We start from the raw sequence: 27994 nt of genomic DNA, 5'->3' as shown, positions 1-27994 counted from the left end.
TCTGCTACTTTATACTTCTACTCTCTAAGATTTCTAAAAAATAAAAAAAATAGCTTATTGATATAATGTTTGAGCTCTGCCTCAACCAGCTGCAACATTAAAATGCTGCTTAGATATTAATGCATGAGTAATAATAATCCAGAGATATGATATATTAAAATATAACTGACATCCTGCCTCCATAGTGAGTACTTTGACTTTTAATACTTTAAGTACTTTTAAAGAATAATACTTCTGTACTTTTACTTAAGTAAAACTTTGTATAACTAAAAGATGTGAGTACAGCTCTGGAAATAGCACATGTAGAGATATGTTAATTCATTTATATGCAGTGGATGGTTATTCAGTATAAACAAATAGAAAGGCATGATGATATCAGAAATGTCGCATGTGTTTTTTTGTTAAACTTGTCTCTGAGACCATGTTGGAAGAGACAGAGGGGAGAAAAGGAGGAAGAATTTGACATCCAGTGAGAAAACTGCACAGTTAGATTACGTGACATTAGGCAACAATCAAATCACTGCGCAGAATATCTTATTACCGTCCGCTGAAGCTCGTTGTTCAGACGCTTTAAGCAAGGTCTGCAGTTCTCACATCTGTTTAACAATAGGTCATGATTCCCTCCTCTGTGTGGAAGATTGACCTTTTCAGCCCCACAGAAGCAAAGAGACAATACGTCACTGAAATGCACAACCACAGAGTAATGACAGCCATTAATTCATGTTGCACGCTAATGTTCATCTGCACGCCATTTTAAATATCTTCTTCACATGTCATAAACCAACATTGGACACACTCAACATGTGCGCATGCTCACGTAATGACAATTTGGAAATATTTAACCTCTAGCAGAATGATAAAATGTGGCCATTACATGCTTATTTTTGCACTGTATGCAAGTACTACAGTGATGGCTGCTGTTATGTATAAAGCATAAAACTGCTTGTTGGAAAAAATGCTTGTTCCTGTTATGTGCAAAATCAGCACGAACCAGGCGGTCTGTTAAGTTTCTCCCTCATTAATCAACAAACAGAGCCAGAAACTGAAAAAAAACACAGGAAACGGCCACAGTGCTGATTTTGAAAACCAGATGTGATGAGGTGGCTGCATTTTGATTGGTTCATGTGGGCCCACCTAACTCATATAAGATGCTCTCCTATTTCTCTAAATAAAACCTGTTGAAGGTCTTTATACCATAATATTAGACCCGTTTCAACTGTAAGTGAAAGCTACAACATTTTCTTTCTTTAAGTAGTTCAATGCCTGTACTTTCCTGTAGGCAACTGGCCTTCAAACATATTTATCTTCAGAATACAACATGTTTTATGTTATTTATTTATGCCTGTTACTTTTTTTTTTTTACAATTTTTATTATCCTTACAATGTATGTTATCTTCACTTACTTTGGATTAATAATGTTTCACTGCAGCCTCAAAATAGTAGAATTTCACCTCAATAGATAAAGAACTGCACAAATTTGAAATTACATAAATGGCATGAAAATCTATATTCACAATGGAGTTACAGGAGAGATGGATGAAAGTCTGTGTACACCCCTGTCCACATATTTTTGGTACATTTTGATTGATGTTACAATTTAGGAAAATATTAAAATTAATCTCAGAGCGGATTGTCCATTAATCACTGGGTTGCCGGTTCGATTCTCCTTTCCACATGTTGAAGTGTTACTGAACTGAACTCCAATTGCTCCTAATGGTTAGTCCTGATGACAACCTCGTCATGCCAGTGCCTTGCATGATAGCTCTGCTGCCACTTTGATGTTGTCCTGGAGAGCTTTGGGGTAATCTTCCTTCTTCATTATTCTGTCCACTTTGTGCAATGCACCAGTTCCACTGGCACTACCTCCACCATGGTTGACAATAGGAACAGTGTTGCGACGCACAGGGTTGAATGTCTTTAAACCTACTTCTTGTCATTGAGTACATTTCCATCCACCTGCTTTTAGGTGCATTTTCAATCTTCGCATTAAAAACATTTTGGTAGGAACATCAGAAATGTGGAAAAAAAACGTGAGATATCACAAAAAGGCTTTGGGTGGAAAAGCTGTTGTATTGATAAAAGCAAAATGAAACAGACTTAGCGAATAAATAATGGCGGACATGAAGCCTTGTGACATGTGTCTTAAACACACAAGAGACTAAAAGTATAGCGGAATATGAAAACATCAGATCTGTGTGGAGCGATGAGGAGACTGCAATGGTTTAATAGCCCTTGACCGGAGAGTTAGCATGACCCGCTGTTTATCTCGGTGAATGTACTCCTAATATTTACATCGACAGTTGTGGATGGAAACAAATCACTCAGTCTTTGTTTCCACAGAACTCTCCTCCAGAAGTTTTTTTGTTTGTCCGTATTTTATGCTAACATTTGTCCAACTTTGTGGGAGGTTTAGGGAAGCTCCTTTCCTGTTTCAACATGACAATGCCTCTGTGCGCAAAGCCCGGTTTGGTGTGGAAGAACTTGACTAACCTGCACAGAGTTAACCCCTTTCAACAACTTTGGGATGAACTGAAATGTCGACTGTGAGCCAGTCCGACATCAGTTTGACCTCGCTAACGCTCTTGTGGCTGAATGGGAGCAAATTGCTGCAGCCAGGTCTCAAAGTCTTGTAGAAAACCTTCCCAAAGGGAGTGTCATAGCAGCATATTAATGCTCAATTTTGTAATTACATGTTCAACAATCACATATGGGTATAATGTTTGAGTGTCCACATACTTTTGGCCATGTAGTGTACACTGTGTACATTTTAAATACACCGAAAGAGGATCCAAAATCCCTCATTTGTTAGCAAAACCAGCCTCATGTAATCACATAGGGTGACTGTGTATGTTTTCAGCATGTTAAACACACACACACACACACACACTTACTGTCAGTCACACACACTTTCACAAGACACACATCCACCTTCTCCCTTCAACACTGCTCCTCACACACTTACACACACACGCTCCATAACACACTATCCAACACACTCTCTCCTTCACACATAAATCCCTCACACATCCTAACATGCTCCGCTAGCTTTCCATCTCCCTATCGAGCTCCCCCCGTCCCCCCCCCCCCTCTCTCTCTCTGTCTCTGTCTGTGTTTCAGGGTAATGTGAGCCAGCAGCCGTAACACTGGGGTGGGGAGGAGGAGGAAGAGGAGGTGGTGGTGTTGATGTATGGTGGAACTAAAGCAACCCTGCCGATCGATAATGTAAACAGGAGCGAAGAGAGGCGGTAAATAAGGCCGACTCCTGACAGAACTGTCTACCTCAGGTGACGGAGAGAGAGGGAAAGAGAGGGAGAGGGGGGAGTAGAGGGGGTGAGAGGAATATCTAATAGAGGAGGGGAGAAAGCAAGGGAGAAACAAGGATGCAGGGGTAAAAAGGATAATAGAGGGATGAGAGTGACGAGGTAGGAGAGGGAGGGAGGATGAGAGGGATGGAGGAAGGGATAGAAAGGAGGTGACGGAGGGATGGAGGAGAAGGTAATGGGGGCGAGAGGAGAGGTGGGATGACTGGATGAGGTAATGGTGAGGAGAGAGGGAGAAGAGTGACGACAAAGAACGTAGAGAGTGAAACAGAAAGCTGGAGTGAGAGGAAGGATGGATGGAAGAGATGGTGGGGGGGGGTTCGATGGAGAGGGTGGAATTCAAAGAGAGGAAGCAGCAGCTGTAAACAAAAAAAAGAGAAAAGGGGCAGAAAAACAGATGATTGGGTTAGCAACGAGGAAAAATCAGCATGCAATTATAGATTACAATTCACAATTTAGCAGTAACAGTACCTGTACTTGTTTGCGTGTGTGTGTGCGTGTGTGTGTGTGTGTGTGTGTGTGTGTGTGTGTGTGTGTGTGTGTGTGTGTGTGTGAACAGTGACATTTAGAAAATGGCATGCAGATGAATGACCACTAAGTGACCCACTGTTGAACTGAACTGAACAGCACAGCACATACAGTACTACACACACAGACACACACACACACACACACACACACACACACACACACACACACACACACACACACACACGACCGAGTTGTGAACCTGGCCACAGCTGAATGATGCACTGGCACGGCTGAGCGACTTGTTGGGAGCACATGCTCACTCTGGGCTACTTGACTACTGGAGTAGTTCAGACTGAGCGGAGAGCAAACACCCACATGTGACAACAGAAACAATCGCACAGCACACAGACAAACACACGGGGAGAACAAACGTGCCGAACGGTTGTATTATGATTACACTGTACTCCTTTGCATCTGTACTGTCCTTTTTTTTTGTTCCTTCATGCGTTGATCACGGTAATTAACCTCATGTGTCTGTGAGTGTTTCATCTGCTTTGTATTTTAAGTCACATGTTTTTATCTTTCTCTGCTGCTATTTAAAGAATCATCTGCAGCATTCTCATACACTATAAATAAGATTGTTGCTACTCAGCAAGTGATGAATCACAATAGTGATTCATCCTATAGTCAGCTCTTGGAGGCTTTTAAACTTGCAGTTTTAAACCAGGGTTTTCTTTCTGATGTGACAGTGTAATGTTGGGTTTTCTAATGCTCTCTGCACAGCTTCAGAATACAGCATTAAGTTGAAAGATATTTTAAGGTATGTTGTCGGCCAGTGTCTGAAAGATTAGTTTCACTTCTAAGCAAAAGATGAAGCTTAAAAAAACCTGATGAACATCAAGTAAGGCCGGGTGATAATTCAGTATTATCGAATTTCAGCAAGATTATATTGTGATGGTATGATCTTATCATGTTCTCATTCTGCAAATTTCTATTATTTCTGAGCAAGCTGTGATTAAAAACTAATAACTGTCAACTGTTTCATAGAATGGAAACAATTAGTTGATTAATCAATTATTCTATCCACAGGAAATGAATGGGCAGCTGTTTTGTTTAATTGTTTAAGTCCATTATCAAGCAAAAATGCCCAAAATGCACTGCTCCCAGCCTCTTAAATGTGAATATTTGCTGATTTCTTCTATTATTGTAAAATTGATACCTTTGGATTTTAGATTGTTGGTCAGACAAATTAAGCAATTTGTAGAAGTCACTTTGGCTCTGGGAAATTAAAATGGATGTTTTTCACATTTTATGAACCAAATAATGAATCGATAAATCAAGAAAACAATCAGCACTTTAATCCTTAATGAAAATAATTGATAGTTGGAGCCCTGGTTTTTAGTGCCTAACAGTAGAAGGCGCGCCATTGAACATCGGTTTCATTGTTTGTTATGTGATTTTGCACACATGTGCCACATCATGACATATATCACTTTAAGAAAATATCCACTTATAAAAATAAACATTACAACAGATTAATTAAAAACTCATATGTCAGGTAATAACGATAAATATCATTGACTGCTCAGCTGTGTCATGCCTTTAAGCAGCTTTTGTTTACAAGGACACAACAGGCCACAGTCACTTCCTCTTCACTGTTCTTTAAGAGGTTGATCCACCAAAAAATAAAATGTGGCTGAACAAAATTAAATTGTTGAACTCCCTTTACACTTAGTTTCTGTGTTGGTTCACAGACCAGTGAAGCCGTAATGTAGAAAGAGTATAGTGGAGCACGTTACTGTTGGTGCAGGAGGAAAGCAAAATGTAGCTGGCTGATGTTGTGGCACTTAACATCTAATGAGTCTGCAGCCGGTGCTCATTGAGAAGACTGCAAACAGTGTCTGGTGGAGGATTAACGCTTTAGCATAGACACCGAGCTCAGATTTGCATCAAATGTGGATGTAGAGAGTCGGGCGGGAGGGACGGAGTCATTGGGGTTATCAAGTGTGAGCCTCCCATTACAGATTACAGATGTTTGTCTGAATTAGCCCCATGACACCTCCAGAAGGATCATTAAGCTGTAGTAATGATTCGTCACTCTCACAAACACACACTCACACAAAACACTCACACTGTTGTTTTCACACAGAATCGGTCATTAAGGTGGAGCTGTCATTAACGTGTTCTGCTGTTAGTGTACTTGATATCCACCTTCGATATCATACAATATGAAATAAGTGATATAGCATAAACCTCTGATAATCTATGCAATCTGAGAATCACACACGTCAATTTGGAAACAGGCTTTGATCCGAGCACTTACTATTCTTTCTGCGTGGGTTCGTGCACTCAGACTAAGTGATTTCCCAGGGACGGCACTGTTCTTCATCAGCAAGCAGTTTGATGAAGGACTGTCACGTTATTCAGACAAGTTTCTTTCAATCCACATCTGTGTACTCCACTGTAAGCAGCACCCTCTCATACCAGTCTGTGGTGCAGACTTTCATCCACACTCTTCTGGTCTTGGGGGGACACTGAGGCATCACAGCATATAGTTTTTGATAAGCCGCCATTGCTGTGTCTGTTCCTCGTCTCCTGTTTGAGGATTGCAGGAGGAGTATTTTCTGCTGAAAGTGCTGCTTGATTTAGAGAGTGGGAGAAAGGCAAATATCTATTTCAATTCAATAAAAACTGTAGCACACAAACCATGTTTGGTATGTTAGCAACTGGTCATGTAAAAAAAGAGTGAAAACATTTTCACGTACTGCAGTGCAAATATTCAGACTCCTTGTCAAACATGCTGAAATAACATCGACTAGTCTTTAAAGCTGCTATGATCGATATTTTTATATTAACAATTGATCAAATGAGTATGTGTAATGTGAAAGAGGTCGCTCATAGAGATGAATAGAGAACTATCACTCAACTTTACTACTTAAAAGAGTAACTCACTAGATATTCAAAGGAAGAACAACATAACTGCACTGGCCTTCATGGGTTGAAAGGTACTATTATTATCCCATGGACGGCTGCAAATACATAAAAATGAAAAATCGACAATATCCTTGCACCTTCAAAGAATACCAACCCACCGACATTATTAAAACATTTATACAACAGTATGTAAACAGGAAAAAGTGGGATCCAAATGAATCCAGTCTCAGTATCAACAGTATGCTGATGGGAAGGCCGACCTCCTGTCTGGAAACATGTCAGTCACATTTTGCCCCCAGTGTCAGTTCATTTCAGTCACTGGAAGTTTTCGATGATCAAATCAACTTGCTCTTCCTGATCAGTATTGATTAAGGCTCTAACGTGTTTCCAGCTTGTGGAATTGAACCGAACAATAACCAAACATTGCCACTAATCAATGGGACTTTTTACAGGGAAAGAATGACCCTTTTGGGATCATTATATGCATGGAAATCTATTTCAATTCAATAAAATCTTTTATTGAGTTATACTGAATCGCATTCAAACAGCTTTAGAAGATCTGATGTCTTACAGTGGCACTTCACGTTTTTGACCAATTGAGTTCACTTGTATCATTTTCTGATAGTATTTAGAAAAGTAAGAATTGTCAAATATTACAATAACCTTTCATAATGAAGCAGGTTTTATAGGATATAAATCATGTATCAAAGAAAGTTAAGTTGTATCACATGTTATCAAAATGTTCGCTAGCACGTCCATCTTTAAGAAGATCTAACCAAAAGTGGTTTTAGCTGTGATTTAAGTCAATTTAAACCAGATTTCCTCTTTGTCGAGAGTTTCTTTTCTTTCAGCTTTGTATCTCAATTGTATTTTATGAAGAAGAAACACAGTACAATAGTTGTTTGGCCGCCAGAGCTCTGGTCCCCCGCCTGGACGCAATGAGCAGATCGTGCTTCACTAACCAAATATCCTCCATTGATTGTGGTCAGGTGGCAGAATCTTCTCATCAGTTGATACAACTACAACAATTTCTAACAACAAACAAGCCTGTAAAGGATATTTGGAAGTGGACACAAGAACACGTGTCATGCTTCTGTGTGAATTTCTGGTTTTGAAGATTTAAGATCATATTTCAAAAAGTCCCAAACACTGTGTTAAGTCTTTCTGCCTAATGGCCTCCTATCCTCTGAGGGTTGGATTAAAGAGCTTCTTCTGAGCTTCTTCGGTGCTGTGGAGTCTGCAGCTTGTTAACTGTGTGTGTGTGTGTGTGTGTGTGTGTGTGTGTGTGTGTGTGTGTGTGTGTGTGAGTGAGTGAGAGAGAGAGAGAGAGAGAGAGAGAGAGAGAGTAGAGAGTGTGTGTGTGTGTGCTGTATTAATGTCTATCGTAATCTAATCAATCATTAGGCTCATATTGTTTTGAATTGTAAATGAGATAATGACTTGGCCTGCTCACCACCACGGTGTACGGTGGAATCTGTGCAGCTCATGGAGGCCATAAAAATGCCACAATTAGCATGAAAAATGATACATGATACACATATTTTTAGATTTAGTGTGACTTACACTTTCCACAGGATATCGCTCTCTCATGTCCATCGCAAACAATCGTTCATAAATCCACTTTTATTTATCTTAAATTATAGAAAAAAAGCTGCTTCCTATAACTCCAGAACCTGCCTGAGAATAGTCATGTTTTTAAGTTTTCTTCAGTATCAGAGTAATCCAGTGATAGTTGTCTCTACATCCATGGCTACATTGCAAGCAGGAACTGCTAAAAGCTAATTGTAATGTAAACAGGAGCCCACGGAATACATGGCAAAATTATACTTCCTGTGTACATCCCCCAAAGCATCATGGGAACTGTACTTCCAAACTGTAGTTGGTTCCTATACCTCTTTGAAACCTTGTAAAAGCTGTTACATCAGTTCAATGTAATGTTATTCAACAATGAGGACAATGTGGTTTTGTGGTCACTGATGGACAAAAAAAAAAAACCCTCTCCTAAATGGAGGTTAAAAATCAGACTACTTTTATAACAACAGGGCTCTGATTGGGATTGATTGATTTGATGTCAGCCAAATCTGGCAACACTGCAGATCAGTCCTGACGTGTTAAGATGAATGTGTATAGGAATAAACAGATAATTTCACACCATAGGATCCTTTTAAGAAAAAAAACAACTGTCAATAAATGTGTTGAAATGGAATTGGTTTGTGTGTGTGTGTGTGTGTGTGTGTGTGTGTGTGTGTGTGTGTGTGTGTGTGTGTGTGTGTGTGTGTGTGTGTGTGTGTGTGTGTGTGTGTGTGGGTGTGTGCGTGCGTGCGTGCGTGCGTGCGTGCGTGCGTGCGTGTGTGCGTGTGTGTGCGTGTGTGCATGTGTATAGGCGTTGGTCCGGCTGGGTCTTATAACAGCGTTGGTATTCAAGCTGAGAGCAACATGCTGAGCCTTATCAGAATGTGTGGTGTTGTGGACGTAGGCGTGTAGAAGCTTGTTAAACCACATCTCAGCAACAGCTCTCACTCAGCTTCTGTTTGTGAGGGTCTTTGTTTCCATCCTCTGTTTTTTTGTCTCTCTTCTCTGACTTCTGCTTAATACACTTCAATTCATTTAGCCTTTATTTAATCAATTAGTCCAATTTTCAGAGACCTGAGAAGAAAAAAGCATTCATTAACTTGACAAAGAAAAGAGACAGTAGGAATTAGTCAAGCGCTCCAGCAGCTACATGACAGAGAGATATATTGTACAAAGCAATTAGAAACATTGCTAAAGACATTGTTGCCGTAAACTTGTTGAGAGAGATAAAGAAAACGTAAATGTTAAAGTGCTTTGTACAATTTGATGAAGGTGTGAAGTACTATGAACAGTCTTAGTAAAATATCTATGTGAATCATTTACAATGAGCTGGTAGAGGGAACGTCTTTGCTGACATGATAGATCGTCTGGCAGCTATATTGGAGGTCATCAACTCTTGGCGACAGCGGCAGCTTATAACACTGTTTAGTCAGGTAGCTTGCAGGCTAATTGGCTAGCAACACCAAACACACCAGCAGTTTGGATACAAATGTACTTTTTCACACTATTGACTTTATAATTAATGACAAACACGCAGCATTCTTTTATATGTGTCTCTGAGTTTCCCAGTTATATATATATATATATATATACATATATATATATATTTAAACCAGTGACAGCAGTTCCTTTATAGGTTCCCAGGTGTGCTGTTAAAATCAAACATTAAATGCTATTAGTGTACTGCATATGGGAGATACGACAGAGGGCAGTTTACTGAAAGCTGAGTTCATGTCATCTGTAACCTGCTTCCAGACCTCTGAGTGGAAACAACTGCAATTTATTTCAGCTATTCAAATGAAGATGAATAATGAAGTCAAAACAAAATGCAAATTCAGTCTCTTATGGGGCAAAACATTACTGTGTGAAATGTGAAAAACATGGCCTACCTTTCACCTAACGTGCTCACAACCCAAGAGCCTGCAGGGCAACAGGTTTGACTCACCTGTAGCGAGGAGATCCCGTGATATTTAACTTGTCATAAAATGACAGAGGTGTTGCTCTAGTCTCAAGCTATCAGTTTTACTTAAAAACCATCGTCAGGATCAGTTTTGTGTCAGGACACGTTTGGGAAACACTCTTCAAGCCCACGGACCTCCATGATGGCACCAGCATTGTTTGTGTTAGCGGATTTAAAACATGCTAGAGATGTCTTGTACATCGATGCCTTCTGGTCGCATCAAGACTACAAATGTATATGGACTTTTTATGTCAACAGTAGCACTACATTTTTATGATTTATGTCTTACATTCATTTTGTTAAAAGTGGGCTGCCATAATAAACACTCAATAAATACAGAATTTGACTGGGGAGATTAAACTGTGGATGCATTTTTACTTATATTTTACTCTGTCTTCATATCTGTCACACTGTGGTAAGAAGTGCCTCATCTTCTCATCTCTCTCTCTCTGCAGATGTGATTCACACAGTGGGGCCGATTGCACAAGGAGGAGTGGGAGAGGTGGAGAAGGAAGCCTTGAAGTCGTGCTACAAGAACAGCCTGATAACAGCCACCAAAAACGCTGCACGTTCTGTGGTGAGAACAGAGGGATGAGATGAAGGGATGATGGTTGCTTGGACAAAGAGGAAGGGAGAGAGGAAGGATGGATGAAGAGATAATGAGTTGTTTGTTGCTGTGGTGGAGATAAAGAAGGAGCACAGAAACCTGAGAGATTAGGTTTAAAAGAGAGAGAAGATTAAAGGAAGACTGGGACACAAAAAAGTGAAGAAAGCAAAAAAGACAAAGGTAGAGAAAAGATAAGAGGAAAGAAATAAGAGAAGGACTAAGTCACGACTGATGTAAAAAGATTCTATAGTTACCTGAGCTAAAGAGAGAAGTTTCATCACGTTTGAACTGTAAGATGGTTTTTATGAAACACACCAGGCAAGAGGTTTCACAACAGAACGAGGTGTTAAAGTCAAAGAAAAACACCAAAGCAACATGAAAACAAAGCGGTACAGTAGAAGAAAACAAGTAGTTTCACTACTCAAGAGTTGAGTTTAAAACAGACTTGAAATGTATCACCTGCCAACAAACAAAAAACATCTTTGACGACAGTAAGTACACAAAACCAGCATTTTTTATCATTTGTTTTTCATTTATGTTTTATTACGTGCCCCAAATTTGCATTTGTGTCCTGTTACCTTCAAAATGTATGTAGAGGGGTTATCACAATGTATTGATTTGTTTGATACTGTGATATAAAGTCAAGTCCATTTTTATTGGTTTAGCCCAAAATCCCACATTTGCCTCAAAGGATACTCTAATTCTTCACAGAGTCTCAATCACCTGCTCCTCAATACAACCTTACCTCAACTAGACCACAGTGTTGTGTGAGTTTTCTATTAAGCCCTTTAAGCTTTTCTTATTAACTTCCGTTTACCTCTCGTCTTGAGGACCTTGTGAGTCGTGTCTGCTCTCACCCTGAGTTGCCAACTTCTCAATCTGGTCAAACGAACAGGTCTGGAGACACAGAGAGCGTCCTGGCATCTGCTCGTACCGCAATATCTGACAGCAGGTTGAGAATCTGCCAGATTTGATTTACTTTGAAGTTTACTGGCTCAACTCAGGACCAGTGGTGCAGCATGAACCTGCCTGACATGGATCTCAATGACTTAAACCCATAATCCCTAATTTTTACATCAAAAAACAGTTTTGTAACTGTTAATGGTTGACATTTTTCAGCAATAACCATTCAATATATCACTTCACTATTTAGTAGCTTTCATTTGTTACCTGAGCAGGTTTTAAATGACCTACTCACGCCCGGGCCACTCTGCCTACCTGAGCAGCGCATTTGCGTCACTGAACTTCTTGCTTTTTATTTTGGCGCTGATGTTAACAAGTTAGAGCAGCCACACAGCATGTCTCCTATTTTTTTCCACGTTCTTAGCAAAAATAGACAGTGAAAATGATCTGTTGATAGTCGTATTGACATCATACATGCAACATTACACCTTTCACTACAGTTTCAATGTCTATATTTGTAGAATATGTCACAGACATGAAAAGAATATATATATATATATTTTTTTTTTAACACAACACTTACAATTGAGCACACGCCTCTTAACCTTTTCCTGTCTAAACTAAATATAAATGAAATGTACAATGAAATGAAACGAGACATTTTGTTATTGATGGCCATTAGACAGGAAGTGTTGGGCAGTGTGGCGTCACTCACAAGGGATTCACAGGGAAAGATGCGTGCATGTACTTAAACGTTACTGTTTGTGATTTTATGTAATGATAGAAGCCTCCTAATTGATTGTTTGTTCTCCTACAGCCGTATCAGAGGTGTGTTAAGTTACTGCTAATGCAAACAGAACATTTAGTGCTTCTGCTTCATACTAAAGGGATCGAGGGATAGTAACAAAACAAGGGAATTTGGTACTAAAAAGACTGTAACTTTGAAAGATTTGGCTAATTCAGACGGTTGAAGCCTCATATTTGCTCTGGCTGAACTGAACTGAAAAAGATGAGAACTATATTTTAGTGGCATCGTATGCCTTTATTATATGATTAGAGTAGAGAGATAACAGGAAATGAGAGATTGAGAGGTGCAACAAAGGATTTGAACTGGGGACGTTGTGTTTTATGGTCGGCATCTCACAGCATTATGAGAAAAGGGCCAATTATTTACTGTTGTCGTCATTAAAATGTGACACAATGAGTCCCACAGTTTGTTTGGCTGCGCTGTAATCAGATACCCAAGTTGTTACTTTTTGAATGTAACTCTGGGACCTGTATTGTTAAACCACACTAGCTGTCACCAAAAGAAACTAATGGTGTCACCAAATCAACCTCTATAACGGTCACCACATCCACCGTTATAAATACTATAATAATACCTAGTTAAGGATGGAAGTCCTTCTACAGCAGTTCTGCCATAACAAAGGATGATCGACAGCTTGGTCTTTAAATAGATGCGAAACTCAGAGAGAGAAGAAAGGCTGCCATTTAAAAAAAAAAACAATCAGGAGAGAGAGTCCACCGAGATCCAGCAGTGTGATATCTGTGCATTGGTGTGTGTGTGTGAGTGTGTGTGAGTGAGTGTGTGTGAGATTAACGCAGGCTGTCATGTGATTAGCAACAGATTGTAATAACTTTGTTTGTTGTCTTTACTCTGCAGGCTTTCCCTTGTATCTCCACTGGAATCTACGGTCAGTGTGTGTGTTGATGTGTGTGTAACCAGAACTAATGCATGACATTTTCAGTGTGTGTGTGTGTGTGTTTATGACTTGCTTAGAGCTTTATACTCAAAACTGTTGATTTATTTTGGAGTCAGAGAGAAAAAAAGATCAATTTTCATGCAACAATAACAACAATATATCTGTGTGCCTGTGTTGATACGCTGAACATACTGTTTTCCATCACATGCTCGTTTCCAGTATCAGTCTTTCTGTTTAACCAGAGTGCTGAGCCACGCAGTGCCTCTTGTCACATTATCTCCTGCAGCCCAGAGGTGGTTCTCAGATTAAGGCCTTGGATTAAGACCGGCATATTAAAATAGATTAGGCCGGAGATTGTGTCAGATTGACTGTAATCCCCCTTCACACTGGCAGGAGAGAGAGTTAAGGATAGTGCTTAAACACTCCCCGGGGTGGCTTTGGGTGTGAGGGATGTCGACACTTCTCCCCTGTTGCTAGATAGAGGAAAAGGCCAAAGTTGTGATTGACTCAGTGTGTTATCCGTGTCTTCTGCTCTGTTGCACCTGTTTCTCGATGTCTGTCTGTTTGTGATGTCGTCTTTTTAAGAATACTTCCAGAGTCCTTCCAAAGTGATTCCTTTCATCTGGGCTCATTTTTAAAGAGGAAGGAGAAACAAAGTTGTATAAATTTAACAGCTGTTAAAGCAGGAAGCTAGTATGTGATGAAACTGAAAAATAGAGTATTAATAGCTTTTGAATAATGCTACAAACCTTAAAGTTGCCTTGTTGGGGAGTGCTGAAAACCGAAATACATTTTGATTAAATTGAGCAACCATTAGTGGAATAAATACCACCAACGTACTTCACAGTTGTCATTAAGGCAGTGTGCACGCTCACACAGGTGTGTTGAATCATTCTGGCCGATTAGACCTCGTTACAGTTTAGGTGGGAAGACCTGTGATGGGAATTACATGAGGTCACTCTACATGAGATTATGTTCAGTAGCAACCTTTTTCTCCGGTCCAGGAAGTGTTGTGTTCTTGTGTTACACCGGAGTCGAGGATAGTGGACGTAGGAAAAGGATCCACAGTTTGCATCCTGCATCACACGTGTGGTTCTGTAAGGGCTACTACTACTTGAAAAGAGCGGATTCATGTAGGAAACCAAATGAAATACATTGACGATGAACATTTTGCCGATATAGTCATTATGAACAATTTGCAACTTTGCAAACACATTCTTTAAGAACATCTCCTCATTATGTTGATTACATTTAATCTGGATAGCATTACATTTCATTAAAAAGTATTATATGAATGTCATTTTGAAAAAGCTAGTGAGTGTCTGCACATGCCCACACAGTGAAAGCAGCTTTCGCTTTAAAGTTTATTCATTTTCAAGATGCTTATTCAGATGAACGAGACTATTTGACTTTAATATTAGTTAGGGAAAGGCAAACTGTTCTATTTTTTTTCCATCAAGCAGTAAAATAAAAGGTAACATAAAGGGCCCAGTCATATTACATTACATCCCTTGCAGTGTGTAATAATATCGCATGTGTGTATTTTGCTGAAACAATGTGTTGTTCAGTGCTAATTTGCGCCCTCATGTATTCCCCTATGTTCACACGTTGAACCCTCTCTCCTGATGTATGGAATAATTACTGTATAATCACACCGTACTGTGCTTGTTTGGGCTGAGCTGGTTTGGCCAGATGAAGAAGTTTTACCGCCGTTGTGTTGCGTTTCCAGCGGCGGGGATTATTTTCCAGCACTGAAAGGTCTCAGTCACTGAATGAATATAGAAGAAGCAACCGTAGTTTTTCTCCATCTGTCTCCTTACAACCAACAAGTGTGTTGTGTCTGCATCTCGCCAGAATAGGTGAGTCGGGGATGAGAGGAAGTGAGAAAACACAGAACATAGAGTGTTAGAGTAATGGAAGAAGAACAGGTCTTGGAAAAAAAACCCAGTGCAGACAGCGACCTAACGCAAACACACAGATCTGTCACTGCACCTGTTCTTGCAAATTGTGTGTATATTTTTGATGTTGTGTGTGTGTGTGTGATGGTGCAGGATATCCACCTGAGCAGGCTGTGCACGAGGCGTTAGCAACAGTGAGGGAGTATCTGGATGAACATCATGACAAGGTGAGTGTGCGTGTGTGTGTGTGTGTGTGTTTGTGTGTGCGTGATTGGCAAATTTTCCCTACCATTTCCTCTAGGTATTATTCCTTTCACAGCTGTTGTTTTTGTTTTCTGGTGGGAGCGAGGAGTAGGGTGTATTGAGAAAACACACACACACACACACACACACACACACACAGTGAGACACACACACAGTGAGACACATACACACAAACATACATTTAAAAACACACTCCCAAGCTCTGGCTCTCATGCTCATGGCCAAGTCTGTGTTTTAATTGGCTCCTTGCGGGACTAAACCCGACTAACACAAAAACACACACACATACACGCACATGCACATATTCTCTCCGGAGAAACAGCAAGCGCAGAAAAGACAAAATGATGGAGTAGATGAGGGGAGGGACGGAGGGGAGGGAGGGGGTGATGGAGAACAAAGAGGAAACTTTCCAATCAGTCGTTAACATGCTCTAAACTCTCCTCCCCTCTTCCTCCTTTACTCCTCAGGTCTCCTCCCACTCCTCTTTTCAATCTTTCTTCCTCTTTCTAACCGCTGTGCTGTATCACCTCCCAGAGAGGGTGTTGACGATGTTATTGTTAGCGCTGGAGTCTCCAGAGTCTCTGTAGCAATACCAGCCGACTGATGCCATCAGCCGCACCGAGCTCAACAAACGAACATTAAACATTAGACGTCTCACCATGGAGGACAACATTCAACAAGATTTAAACGGCTGAAAACGAGACCAGAAAGCCAAATCAACGTGGCACTTGTTTACATTCTGCCCAGAAATACTTCGACTGTGTGTGTTTTTAAAGGGGGAAAAAAGTTTTATTGTAAACACATGAGATGGTGAGACGGAGTGTATTTGCATACATATAAAGTAAGAATGTTCACCAGAGTAAATTGGGTTTGTTCTAATTGAGTGCCCTCCATTTTACTTTTTTTTTTTTTTACAGTGTGTTTTGTTGGGCTTGCTCTGACTTGGAGTCCAGTAATGTAGGAAATGAAATTGGAAATGATAATGTAAGATACTCAAGACACGGGGCAATGTGCCAATACTCTGCTTCAAGTGTAATAATAAAAACATGAATCATTTATTCATAAAACACAGCAAGAAAGTAGTACCCAAGGCACTTTCATAGTTGTTATATTTTACAAATTAGATTCACAGTCGACCACAAAGTTTAGACAAAACCGATGTGTGACATTTGAGAAAACGATCTAGCTCCACAAAGGGCCATCTAGTAGCTATTCTGGGGCTTTTAATCGTATCACATGATCTTCATCAGCAGATGGCGTTTAGCCAGTTGTCATGAAATGAACTGTTTGCTAAGCTCCGTCCCCCTTAGTTACTGTTGCCTGCAAAGTTTTTCATTCCCTCACGGCACACAGAGAGACGAAGCGAAACCAGAGCAAAATCACATTGACATTTATAACACAGCTAATAACTAAAAATGCAGCCTTGGATCAGAGCCTGTCTCAACTGTATGTTGTGTGGCTCGCTTCAAATGTGTAGAGAAGGGCGGTAGCTTTTGGAAAAACAATCTAATATTGTTTATTCAATATTTATGTTTCTTAACAGCTTTTAACCAACGCCATTTCTCATGAGCCTAGATGTAGTCCTAATAATATAAGTATGATAAAGAAAAATGTAAGATCAGACTGTTTTATTCTAACATAACCCTGTTTGGCTGCTTAGCTTACATACTTATGCTATCTTATGTAACATTGGTTGCTGTAATTTAAACTTCCCCTAATCCAATAAAGAGCAGGAAAGAGCTGCTAACATTAGCCTAAACTCTGATAGCATCCAGGACCGGCTTCCACATACAAGCGGGGAAATACTACACAGTGGATGTGCTGGTTGTGTCACTTTTAACGGTTAGTTAATGATATGCTAACTCTTGGCCATAGAAGTAATGCTCTGTTTCTACTGTAGGCAGTAAGCTAGTTACTGTAGCCACACATGCTAATGTTTCCTGCTTATGTTATGTAGCGGAGAAACACTGTTGCATAAACACACAATCCACTCCTTCAGGCTACAAACTCTGCACGCTAAGCTGTGATTGGACAATTGATATTTGGAGGAGTCAGTTGTAGATGTTCAAATTTAATATAACCTTTGAACCTCAGCTTTTAAGCCAACATGGACAAGATGTCCTACAACTACTCAGAAATTTGAACATCTACAATTCCATTACTCAGCAAAGTCCATCTGCTGATGAGGATCCTGTGATATGATCGAAAGCTACTAAATGGACCTTTTGGTGAGATTGTTTTCTCAAATATTGTTTCCAAGAATGAGCTTTGAACTTCAATTGGTTTATGGCAGTTTGAAAATCATATTATTTTATATTTATTAAATACAAACTAAAAGCCAGTAAAATACAGCATTTAATGTACATTAAAATGTCTAATTGTTAAGGCAAAGTTATGCAAGTTTGTGTAAGACTTAATATGTTTAAAGTCCAGCACCGATGCATTCTCCACAACAGATCAGTGAAGTGAAATCTGTGAAAAAGAAACTTTGCTGCAGACGGATTTTCTGTTTGAGAAGGGAATGTTTACAGGCTCTATGTTTCCCTTAAAGACAGGCGGTTTTGAGAGAGCCTATTACATTCAGTTTATGTTACTGTTAGCTTTAGCATCTCCAGGGTCCCTGTTGCAATTGTATCAAAATGAGCTCCCCACTGCTACTGTTTTCTGGAGGCCATTTTGCATCTCTCCTTGCAAGCATTTGCTTTAATTTGAATTAAGGAGGCTGCAAAATGGCGCAAGTGGATGCAACTCAGTGTGGAGGTTAGAGATTTTGAACCTTAGCCCATGGGATGTAGTTACTTACCGCACATTTCCATATCTTCCCTTTTAGCCTCCATTCAAATCCTTGCAAGTGATGGTAATTGTGCAACAAGCCGGGACTGAAAAACACGGGCTGCGGGCTAGCAGGCTGCTGAAATGTCTGTATTTGATAGCAAGGAGACTTTAACTCCCACACCAGGCACAAAGTGATAGAAACAGCCTGGCAATAAATTACACTGCCTCGCCCAAAACGGAAGAATCAAAACCTTTGTAGAGACATTAGGGTGGTAATAATGTTTGTCAGAGTCTGAGGAATAAGAGCGCACAGTGGAGCTTAAATCCCTGGAAGCATTTTTTTAATGTAGCTACAGTAACTTTAATCATCAAACTACATATAGTGTTGTGTACTGTACTGTCTGTCCAGCTATACAGGCTGTAATGTAAATATTATAGACTGCAGAGCCAGGATCTAAAGAACACAAGAGCATGGAGCATAAAGATTGTTTATTGTTGTAAAATAGCTGCACTCACTCGGCCAGTGTCTTAATAATATTTGAAATCTATTCTCTTTATGGCTTTGTGTGCTCTGTGTGTGCTGTGTGTGTGTGTGTGTGTGTGTGTGCTGTGTGTGTGTGTGTGTGTGTGTGTGTGTGTGTGTGTGTGTGTGTGTGTGTGTAGTGGGGAGTCTGGATTGAGTTGACTGGTGTTTTTCACACAGTAATGAGAGAAAGAGGGCCTATTGCTACACAAACACATACATACACACGCACACACACACACACACACACAGTGTAACACTCAGGCGCCTGCACAAAAACACACAAAGTTACTTTTCTCTCCCTTATACACACATCCATAGACACAAACACACATACAATAGAAGTTGAACTGGAACTTCTCCTCTCTCTCACACACACACACACACACACACACACACATACACACACTCTCTCTCTCTCTCTCTCTCTCTCTGTTGTACACAGTTTAATAAGCGCGGTGTTGTGGCATGATCATAATAGGCAGCTAATAGGGGAGTAATGGACTGATGCATTAGCTGCATTCTCCTGATTTCGCCGCCGCACAGTGTCACACACTGTTACATTGTTCCCCCCTGCTATTGATGAATTCATGGTTATTGCATATGCTTGTAATAAAGGTCATTGTATGTGTGTGTGTCAGCTGGACAGAATCATCTTCTGTGTCTTCTTGCGGACGGATAAGGAGCTGTATCTGCAGAACCTCCCGCTCTACTTCCCTGCTGGTGAGTTGTCTTTCTCTCTCTCTCACTCACACACACACACACATACACACACACAGTACACAAACACACACTCACCTATATACAGTGATGACAGCTCAGCTCAATTTAGCTACCCACACAAATAGAGACACACACACAGTGGTGTGATAAATACTGCATCATCCGCTGTGTGCTATTTGCACATGCAGTACATTCACACATACAGGAGGCCATTAGGCACATTACAGTGTGTATATATATAGCACACTTAATTGGGTTTAATTACATTGCTCCACACACACACACACACACACACACACATACATGCAGTGACATACAAAACATTCAAATACACATAAACACACACACTGTGTTTTATTATATGATTTTAATGCACACACACACTTAAGCACAATACTGACCTACAGTACATTTATACATGTATATTCTGTTTATTGGCATGGCCTTTTCCATAGCCGTCTATCTGAGAAACTACCTTGATATTTCACTCATGAATTTATTAGATTTATTCAATCAGTTAAATCTATTTGAACACAAATTCTGTTGATTGATAGTAATTGTCTTTGCGTCAGACATTTGTGCTGGTGAGTTAAGACAATGATAAATGTTAAATAGTGATATGGGGTTACGCATATGTCATGTAAGTTATGGTCAGGAATAATTTCAGTAAAGGGCAAAGCAGAACAAACAAATGGGATGTACAAAATATATATTTTTTCTTTTTAGATTTATTGCAACATTAAAAATGAGACCCTTCTTATTTTCCTTTTCAGATGTAACAGCCTTTCACATATTTTAGGAGATGCAAGTACAATCCACATAACCAGCTTGAAGGGACGCAATTAGGATTTAAAACATATTCATCATCGTCAGTAGCCTGTGTTGCGATCCAAACATTTAAAGGTTGGCACAATAAAAGACTTAAAGGAGTCACATTAGTTCAACATTTTAGCAGATACGCTTATTTACTTTATTTCTGAGTTAGTTGAGAAAATCAATACCAATCATATGTCTGCATGATAAGTATGGAGCTGGATGTTGTTAGCCTAGCTTAGCATAAAGACTGGAAGCAGGTGGAAACAGTGAGTCGGACTCTGTCCAAAGTTCAAAAATACGTCTACCAGCAACTATAAAGCTCAATAATTAACACATTGTATCTCATTTAGTCTTATTTAATGGGGTTTGCATGTTGTAACTATTTCTTGACAAACAGCAGTTTATCCATCCAGCCGTCTGTGTTGTATCTCCAGCTCTTAGTTTCTATGTCTTGGCACAATCTTACCACACCTGGCAAACACACTCTCCAAATGTATACTTAGCCACTTTGTGCATCTTTGGAGGATCAGATAGCTATCCAATGTCAAAAAAAGTCAAGTTAAGCAACCAAGAAGCATCAGAGACAGATTAAAATACGATTGTTTGGGATGCTTTCCAGCCAGAGGTTGAGAATGTGTAAATGAGTCTGTGAGCATTGATCTGTGTGGGTGAGGGTGCGGCATGAGGGCAGGGCCTGTAGTCCATCCATGCAAGTAATGCATGTGTTTGTGTTGTATAGTGGATAGTTCGTAGATAGCTATCTAAACTTTTATTGTTACAGCTAAACAGCTAAAGATTTTTAGCTGTTACCAAAATACGTTGGTGCATTACCACCACCCTCTGGACTGGATACACTGATATTTACACGTTGCCTGGGAAAACCAAGATGGATGCAATCACATCTGGAATCTGGCTAACACACACACACACACACACACACACACACACACACATATATATGTAGCTAAGTGTAAATGAAAGTGTTTTACATTACACTTGAGGTGACAATAGGGACTCAGGGAAGGTGTGGTTCTGATGTCACTCTCGGAAAGTAAGCAAATAAGTGTATTTACAAAAATGTTGAACTGTTGCTTTAATAGTGGTACAACTAATCCTGTTGGGAGCATTAGACAATGTGTGTGTGTGTGTGTGTGTGTGTGTGTGTGTCTTCCAAGTACAGTGTTGGCAAGATGACATTTGAAGACTTTTAGACATTTCTTAGCCAATCATTTGTTTTGCCCTCATTTCTTTAGCCTGACCAATGACAGCAGCTTGTTCTTCAGGTAACCAGCATGGTGTGTATCAACATGTGTAGCTTGCTCTATCAACAGGAACAACTGCCTTTAGTCTGTTTGTAAGTGGGCAGTCTTAACCCCTGTGTGAAATGTTTCCTTCAACCTGCACTAGTTATATTTTGGTAATAAATTGGTATAAAAAAATTAATTAAAAAGCATTTGCACCTTAGTTACATTAAAACAGCTTTTTGCATTCCTGAATGAAAAGGAAATAATGGGCACCGGTGGCCTCAAGCTAACTGTTGCTGAGGAAGAACATGTGAAATGCTTTTTCCTCCGAAAAGAAAAAATAACGAATAAGCCTCCAAGGTTCCTCGTTCAATCTGCAAGTCCTTTCTCACCTGCTTCTCAAATTGGACTAAAAGGAAAGTCGTGTGCCATCATTGCAGATTGATCTGTATGGTTAAATGAAGTTTAGTAAATACGTAAATTCTATGTTGGCTCGAGCTGTGACATGATGACTTCACCCATTTGTTTTGATTGCACCCGTGATTGATAGTGTTCTAATGCCAAGCAGTCTCGGCTCCTAAGCATGATCAGTCATTCACTCAATTATTCAAATTAAGCATCGGTATTACAACTGCAGCCTTAACCTCTAATGTCTTGCTTTGCCACTGCTATAAATCAAGCTCACGTCTCGCCTCCAAAAACATTTTGAGAGAGAGGTCTCAGCTGTCTCGTGCTTTCTGCTTTTATAAAACAGTTATTATTTTCATGTGACCCGGCACACAGCTGCTGCCGAAGCCAAACTTAAGACCAACAAAATAATCAGAAAGTTGCTCAGAAGAAATCCAACAAATGTTCACCTCCTCAATTTCTGCACGGCTGCAGAGTCCTGCGTCTAATTCGGTCAAAATCTTACATTTACCTTAATTATTCAGCCGAAGCAGGGTCACTCAAACTCAATAAGACGTTGGCGATGTAAATAACCGTGGACCTGAATTAGTGCCTTTACAACTGTCCTCTCTTCCTCTGTGCTTTTAGACCTCACAAAGCAATTAGAATAATCAGGCTTTCTTCACTTTTATATTTCCGCTTTCCGGACTTGTGTGACAAAAATTAGCAGCGATGAAATTAACTGAACACAGAGTTAACACAAAGAGATTAACCACCACAAACAGACAAACCTTCCCACACTCTGCTGTCAACAAAAACTTGGCAGCATGAACGTCAACGCAGTGAAGCAAGGTTGACATTGAAACCAAAGTGTTGTGTTTAATTTTAAATGAAAGGAGATTTCAGAAGAGAATTTCATGGTCTCAGTGGCAGTAAAGTCGAAGCAACAGAGAAATGCCTCTGGGGTTTGAATATATCACTCTATATAACATTAATATGCATGCTGCTTAACAGTTCAAGGCAATATATATATATATATATATATATATATATATATATATATACAGTATGCATACAGTATGCATGACTTTTTTTTTTTTTTTTACCTTTAACAAACACACTTAAGTACATAGACAAGATAAAAACATACCATGTACTGAGGATTTGTAGAATTTTACATATATGCTCTGACAGACAAGGAGTTAAAGAAGAGTAGGAGAGAAAAGAAGGAGCAGCCTATTAAAAATAAGAGCAGAATCCAATCAACTTTGCAGCCGTATCTCTCACATAAGCTTCAAACAGACATTGGGTTAAGAGTCTTAATTTTTTTTATCTTTACGCAGACAGATCCGACCAGTAGTGGCCGATACTGGGAAGGATTTCTCTCTCATTTCAGTGCAGGCCTCTGGAAAGCTAAAAATAATGGGATCTCAAACTGCGATGCCCTTGTACTCTCTACTTCATGCAAAAATATAAATATGAAGGGAGTTAACTAAGGAGTGTTTTGTAGATAAAAATGTAACAATGACTCAGCAGAAGCAGCCACTAACATACAGTATAATGTGCAATTATGGGTATGTGCTCAGAGGATAAGGTTGGTGATATTCTATATTTCCTTATTGACAACAAATCCCAACAATTAATTATTTCCTGTGTAGAGAAAACCTGATATACCTTATTCACCGTGGCACCACGGACCTCCATTAAAAAACTACACAACACTAAAAACTATTAAAAACAATCAATGAGCCACAATTTTGCACTGTAGTTTAATTTCAGTCAGTCCAACATGCACCGTTTTGCTGACGATAATACTCACTAGAGCATCGAATGTGTATTGATCCACTGCTGAAAATAGTCCCCTGATATTTACTCCTGTATGTGTAAAGTTTTCTCAAATTTATAGTGCCCAGCTGTTTTAGGAAATTACTTATCCTCTTTAAAAAAATATATATATTTGTAACCTGCTTTTAAAGATGTATCTCTTCTGTAGAAACCAGTGTCCACAGACAAGGTAGGGAAGTGGGACAGATGAACAATCGCATTGTTGGTTTTGGTCTTTTCACAAGACTTCTTGAGAGAGAGAAAAAAAGATTGAACAACAAGTGAAAATAATCAAGTGAAAATGAAATGTTGCAGCAGCTGATTTGTATTTGGCCTCAAAGAAAAAGCAGTTTGTATGTAAAGTAGAACTTCAGTTTGACTTCAGTAAGTGGTTGGAGAGGAAGTCATCAATCACAGTCCTCAAATGCTCTCTGAGTGGCTACAAAGTGTTTATACAAACTTGAAGGAACTTAACTTTATAAAAAATTTTAAGAATTTAGACAGTCAAACAAATATATTAGTTCTTCTAAGTTCTTGGTCACTTAAAGCTGCACTTATTATTATCACTAATATATTTTTTTATATTAACAATGGATCAAATGATTATGTGTCATGTGAAAGGTGCTCTACTGTATACTACCTACTCTGCACGAAATGGAAGAAAGACAAAGTTAGCAACTAGCTGGTGAACATAGTGGAGCATTTTGCAGCGTTAGTGTTAGATATTTATCTCAGGTGTTGTTGGAGAACAAAGCAGAGCTGAAAGGAGAGTGAATATTAGACTAAACTCTGCCTGTGTGTGTAAATCCACAGCTGTTTGCTAACATGTTTGGCTTTTCATAATATATCAGTGTTGTGTTTGCAGCTTGTTTCTCTGCCACCAGCTTGCCAAAAAAAAAAAAAATTGATGCTGCTTTAAAGGCTCATGTGTAATATTAGCTTTGATCTCATGGTCAGATTGTAAAGTACCTTTATATCATGAACACTGAACCGTGAGTCCATCCAGCTTTAGAGTTCAAGAGTCTGTTTTCTTACTTGTGATGAAGCAAACTCTGAGCTTCCACTCACAACATGCTGCAGTTTCAAACTGTGACACAGCATCAACTCTTCACTTGAAGCATGAAATCAGCACTTTCTCATCTTCACCACTGGCTCGCTTGACTAAAGAGGTCATTTTGCAAAAATGCAGGTGTGTCCCTTTAAAAAGTCTGTGCTAGCTGTTGGTGTCTTTCTCCTCTAATGGATGTGCAGCAGGTTTTGTAGCAGCAGTGAGCGAGCAGTAGCGGTGCTTGGCTGGTAGATGGACCGGAACTGTGTGTCTGTGTGACAGAGCTGCAGGCAGGCCTCCAACCCTCCACCATAAACCTTATGTGTGTCCCACACCTGGCACTGCCCACACTGGCTGTCTGCTTGATGTGTGTGCGCGTGTGTTTGCATGTTTTGAGTGTGTCTTTAGCCATGTTGGACTGAGAGTGACTAATCCTCGCTAACAGATCCCTCTGAAGCAACCACACGCTCCAAAAGCCAAAATGCTATTAACTGCTGCATGACCAAGGTGAAATGCTCTCCTCCCTTGTTTTACAAGTTTCCATTTTTTCTCTCTCTGCTCCCACAGAGGCCACTGTCAAGAGTAAACTCTGAGAGAGTGGATTTGTCAGATTTGGTTGCTGTGGATACACACCGCTACGCTCAACATCTAGATTTCTCCTCCCCCTCCTCCTCCTCGCTCTCATCACAGATCAAGACCTTCTACAGCCGGAAGATAACTCCTAAATGGATGATTGCTTTTTGAAGTGCACGCTGGCTCTTCTGCAGATGTTGATTAGTTTCTCTGTTTTCCCCACTAATGATTGAGGTTAAGAGAGGTGTCGTGATGACAGTTTGAAAAAGAAAATGGACGGTGTGTATCTTAAGCTGCACTCGAACTTGACCTTTACTGTCTGTGATAAGACGCAGCTTTGCATCAAGCTTACAAACCCCTACGTGAATATTGGCATTCCAGTGTTTGCATGTGTGTGTATGAGACAATGACAAAAGCTTATTAAAACGAATTACAGTCTTCTGGCGTGTATGAATTGATTATTTCTCGGGATGCGATATTAGTCAGTGAGCTGCGGCGTCACGAGGGAACACTTTACATGAATATTTCCTTCTCAGTTTTCTGCCATCTGTATGTGAAGGAGACGGAAAGAAGGACTTTGTTTATCTGTCAACAGTGGTGGAAAGTAACTAAGTAGATACACTAAGGTACTGCACTTCAGTACAATTCTGAGGTAGTTGTAGTTTACGTGAGTATTTCTATTTGATATTACTTTATACTCATTTGACCCTTTTTGGTGCTAGTTACTTTGAAGATTCACATTTTACACACAAAAACATATCTGCTTCTAAAATGTGATGGTTTGTTAGATTACACTACACAGTAATATATAAAGAATTGATCTTGGTAGCATCAGTAGGGCTGCATCATGGGGTTGATATCAATATGATATTCATAGTGTGTGTAGTGTCTTTCCAATAATAATATACAAATGTATGCAAAACACATGAAATAATTGATTTTCAGTGTAATGAACTGTGTTTCACTGTTAATGATTACGTAAGACAAAACTTCACACAAGAAGTTCAGTAACTAATTTTGTTAGTTCATGATTATTTTAATTTGACAGTTTCTCACTTTCATAGCTTCTCTGTTTTTTTGGACGACCACAGCACCTGTTCATTTGTAACAACAGTCATCAATCCTCCCCTGTTCCCTCTTTTTTTTGTCTTTATTTGCTTTTTGTCTCCACGCTGTCCAAAATCCCATCTACCCTGTTTGCCTGTCAGAACACACCATATGTGTATTTATGCAAGCGCCATCATGCTTCTCCCTACAGCACATTTGCATGAGTTTTTAATTGTTTGTTTCAGGATGTAGCCGCCACGTGTCGGCGGGACGCAGGCGGTGATTTGTGTGAAGCGAATTGAGTGTTTAGCGAGCCACCGTCCCGCCCCACGACTTTCATCTGCCAACAGCCATCTTTATTGATTCCAAACAATCTGCCACGGTGGCGCAGACGCACAGGGAGGAGGCGGGAGGAGGGCTGGGACAAAGGAAGGAGAGGCGTAGTAGGGGAAAAAATAAACTACAAAGAATATCAACAGGAAATTGGGAGAAAGCCCCCCTTTTCTATTAAAGCTTCATCTGTCACAAAGGGGATTGTCTTTTCCTCTTCTGAGCTCTTTGATTCCCTCCCTGTCTGGGCCTCCGTTTCTTCTCCTTCCTCCTCCTCGTCTCTGTTTCTCGCTGTTTTACTCTACAGGATGGTGGAAAAAATAAACAGATGGAAGAGGGAGGGATAAAGAGACAGAGAGGAAGGATGTAGGAGTTCAAACTGAGAGAGGGGGAGGAAAAAAAGGTGAGGGGATGAGAGGATGCAGAGCCGGCGGGAGGATGGAGGGATGGAGGGAAAAGAGGGATGGAGAGCCTGATGAACTCATCTAAAGGCGCTCTGGGTTTTTTAATAAGCAGCAGACTGTGAAGCTACTCTCCAACCAGTCACTCTGAGTAATGAGAGAGAGGGAGAGAGAGAGACAGGATGAGAGGATGAAAAGACAACGAGACTCATTATCCTCCGACCAATTTTCATCACTGTCCCGTCAGTAATCTCTCTCTCTCTCTCTCTTTTTCTTTCTCTCCGGGACTCAAACAGTCCACCGCTCTGTTTGAGATGACAGATGAAGACCAATTATGCTAACTGTTTCGTTAACTTGAAGGGTGATTCCCTGCCATCTTCCAGAACATACACTGATAATCCTGTTGGCCCTGGAAATTACTTGCAGCTCACATATCTCAAACACACCTGTGTGTGTGTGTGTGTGTGTGTGTGTGTGTGTGTGTGTGTGTGTGTGTGTGTGTTGAAAAATGTCCGCTGCCTGGTCAGCTGACAGTATCAGACGGCAGTGAACTCTCAGGTGTTTGATGAAGAATCATTTCAGGCTGATGATTGCTGATGCTGACTTTGTTTCTTGCAGTCTAATAGGTTACTGCCTTGTCAACATTTTCTTGGCGCTTAAACATATTTGTT

The 27994-nt window shown here is 40.0% G+C and overlaps 1 protein-coding gene across 3 annotated transcripts in view; it reads left to right on the top strand.

Annotated features, from left to right (window-relative positions):
* The window catches only part of macrod1 (mono-ADP ribosylhydrolase 1), a 105051-nt gene extending 79066 nt beyond the window's left edge, over positions 1 to 25985 (top strand). The window contains exons 6-11 of one of the 3 annotated variants that reach the window (XM_070913236.1): positions 10713 to 10834; positions 13431 to 13461; positions 15522 to 15595; positions 19572 to 19653; positions 21723 to 21752; positions 25540 to 25985. In XM_070913236.1, coding sequence (XP_070769337.1) covers positions 10713 to 10834; positions 13431 to 13461; positions 15522 to 15595; positions 19572 to 19653; positions 21723 to 21727 — 314 coding nt within the window. In that variant the 3' untranslated portion in view covers positions 21728 to 21752; positions 25540 to 25985. Of the gene's footprint in view, positions 1 to 10712; positions 10835 to 13430; positions 13462 to 15521; positions 15596 to 19571; positions 19654 to 21722; positions 21765 to 25539 lie in introns of all 3 variants that reach the window. The other 2 variants (XM_070913235.1, XM_070913234.1) reach the window with 2 other exon arrangements.
* The last annotated feature ends 2009 nt before the right edge of the window (positions 25986 to 27994 follow it).

The sequence above is a fragment of the Enoplosus armatus genome, chromosome 10 (assembly GCF_043641665.1).
Source record: "Enoplosus armatus isolate fEnoArm2 chromosome 10, fEnoArm2.hap1, whole genome shotgun sequence".
Lineage (NCBI taxonomy): Eukaryota > Metazoa > Chordata > Actinopteri > Centrarchiformes > Enoplosidae > Enoplosus > Enoplosus armatus.
This window is presented reverse-complemented; position numbering and strand designations above follow the sequence as displayed.